This window comes from Austrofundulus limnaeus, unplaced genomic scaffold (assembly GCF_001266775.1).
Source record: "Austrofundulus limnaeus strain Quisiro unplaced genomic scaffold, Austrofundulus_limnaeus-1.0 Scaffold0, whole genome shotgun sequence".
Lineage (NCBI taxonomy): Eukaryota > Metazoa > Chordata > Actinopteri > Cyprinodontiformes > Rivulidae > Austrofundulus > Austrofundulus limnaeus.
The window spans coordinates 10,705,657-10,707,974 of NW_013952402.1; the positions used below are offsets into that span (position 1 = coordinate 10,705,657).

The following is a 2,318-nucleotide window of genomic DNA, read 5'->3' on the forward strand; positions in this document are numbered from 1 at the left end:
CTTATTTTGTGTTTTTGTAATAATTATAGGGAAAATATTACATCATCAATTATTTTATTATCCTTTTAATTGATTTCTGGAGATTATCCAAGGTGCCTCATGACCCATAATTGGGTCCCAAGCCCAACTTTGGGAACCAAAGAGCAGTGGTTCCCAAACTTTTCAGCTTTTGACCCACAAAAAAAACAATAACAGATGATAAACATTTGTATCAGGTGCACAAAACATGGGCATAGTAACAATGTTTTTATACTACATTTATCCATTTTAAATACACTAACCTCACTCCTTTGTAACAACTAAGGCAAAAATGTAATTAATTCAGAAAATCTTTTGAGGACCCCACCTTGATGTTTCGGGACCCCACTTTGGGTCCCGACCCCAACTTTGGGAAACACTGCGTCAGGTGAATGACTTTACCGATATCCATGAGAATAAAAGAAGAAACAGTGGAACAAAAACCTACTTTTAATATTTGCAAAACATCTTAGACAAGTCCAGGTCTAATGGTGCTTTTAAAACAGAAAGCAGAAGCAAAACATAAAATAGAATAAAATAAGTCTGCAGAGCAGCCTCAGAGCTGCTCCAGCCCGTTCGGTTCGGTTCAGTTCGGTCTGGGCGGGTGATGAGCAGCACCTGAGGAGGAGGACGTGCTGCAGACTTCACTGCAGAGTCACACAACTCCTGCAGGACGAGCCATGTGACTAATCTCTGCACCAGGCCCGGGCAGGGCCGAGTCTGCTGCCCCTCTCTGAGCCTGCGGCACAAGCTCTGCCCAGCCGTCAGTAAACGCACCAACATGAACTTTACCAGGAGTTTAAGCCTTTTTATTCACGTAGAAGAAAGAAGGCCAGAAGAAGGCGAGGTTCCTCCACGCTGCGGCTCGCCTGCCCTTGTGAAGCCCGGACACGACGGCAGCTTTCAGCGTCCCTGCACTGCAGCAGAGACGTCACGATGACTTTTCACTAAAATGCATCATAACTAAAAACACGCTGCCCCCACTTTAAACGAAAATCTTTAAAAAACGGGCTGCTCGTGAACGCGACACGCCGCTGAGCTCGAAGAATGAGGGGAACGTGCCATGCGCGTTAATTACGAGTGTTTTAAAAACATGACCGCAGCTGAAAGGTGATTAAAGAGCTCACTCACCTGTAATTATCTTGTCTGTGGTGGTGTCCGCTTCACTCATCCTATCAGGCGGTTTCACCTCCTCCCGAGCCTGCTCTCCAACACAGCTGCACCAAGAAGCTATTTTTCCTGCTGGAACTAGTTCACGGGGCCGAGGAGGGGAAAAACAAACAAACGGGAGAAAACGAACTCCGTTGCGCTAATTCCGAGTCCCGCTTTGACCTCCACACACCTGGTCACTTGTCATTTACGGAGAAGTGCGTTTAAAACCCGGAGGAAAATGTTTGGAGTCTGGGGGAACGTGAAGTATGAGGAGGAGGAGGAGATGGGATGTTGTACCCCAGACTYRCTGCTGCCTCTGTCCGCCCCTCCCATCGCCTTCAAGCCCGTCCGAGCCAGGAATGCTGCCGCTGACCGCTCACTTTCTCTCTGATGCACATCACAGCAAACATGAGCGCTTTTCAATAAAGACCACTGAGAACCAACCTGTTTTGTAGGGGATAAGAAGAAAAAAATAAAAATAAAAACTTGACCAGCACTTTTTCTTTCCGGTTATTTCTCTTCTACAGGGGGTTGCCAGCACTGGATGCACTTCCTGACACAACCTGAGGGATTTCGAACCTGCAGCCTTTACCACCAAGCTACCACAGACAATTTAGAATAGATATTTATCTCAAAACAGACGTAAAACAACAAGAAATGTGTGAATATACAGCATACACATTTTGTCCAACTTACAAGGTCATATGAATAAAAAGAGGTTTAAAGTAGAATGATTTTTCATACCCCTATCTCACTTTTCAATTGATCAATAAAGCTCAAAAAGTAAGTAAATTTGTATTTAATTACTTTATTGTAACAATTCTTCTTGTCAATAAATCTTATACCATAGCAGAGTTGTAAAGTAACTAAGTACAAATACTTTGTTACTGTTCTTAAGTAGAAATTTTGGTTATCTGTACTTTACTTGAGTAATTGTTTTTCAGCATACTTTTTACTTTTACTCATTACATTTTTACACAATTATCTGTACATTCTCTCTACTTTTTTTAAACGTTAAGAAGTAGAAAGTCCTATTTTATTCCAAGTTGTAATAACTTAGAAAAATTATCCTGATAAATTGTGTCTCCTGGATAGACTGAATTTAATTGTGGTTGTATTTGAAATATAAATATATACCATTCTGACAC

At 42.1% G+C, this 2,318-nt stretch overlaps 1 protein-coding gene across 5 annotated transcripts in view; it reads right to left on the bottom strand.

The window, feature by feature from the left end:
• The window catches only part of hspa12a (heat shock protein 12A), a 55,764-nt gene extending 54,080 nt beyond the window's left edge, over positions 1–1,684 (bottom strand). For all 5 annotated transcript variants that reach the window (XM_014002812.1, XM_014002796.1, XM_014002821.1 and 2 more), the window contains exon 1: positions 1,150–1,684. In XM_014002812.1, the coding sequence (XP_013858266.1) occupies positions 1,150–1,189 (40 nt within the window). In that variant the 5' untranslated portion in view covers positions 1,190–1,684. The remainder of the gene's footprint in view (positions 1–1,149) is intronic.
• Positions 1,685–2,318: the final 634 nt, after the last annotated feature.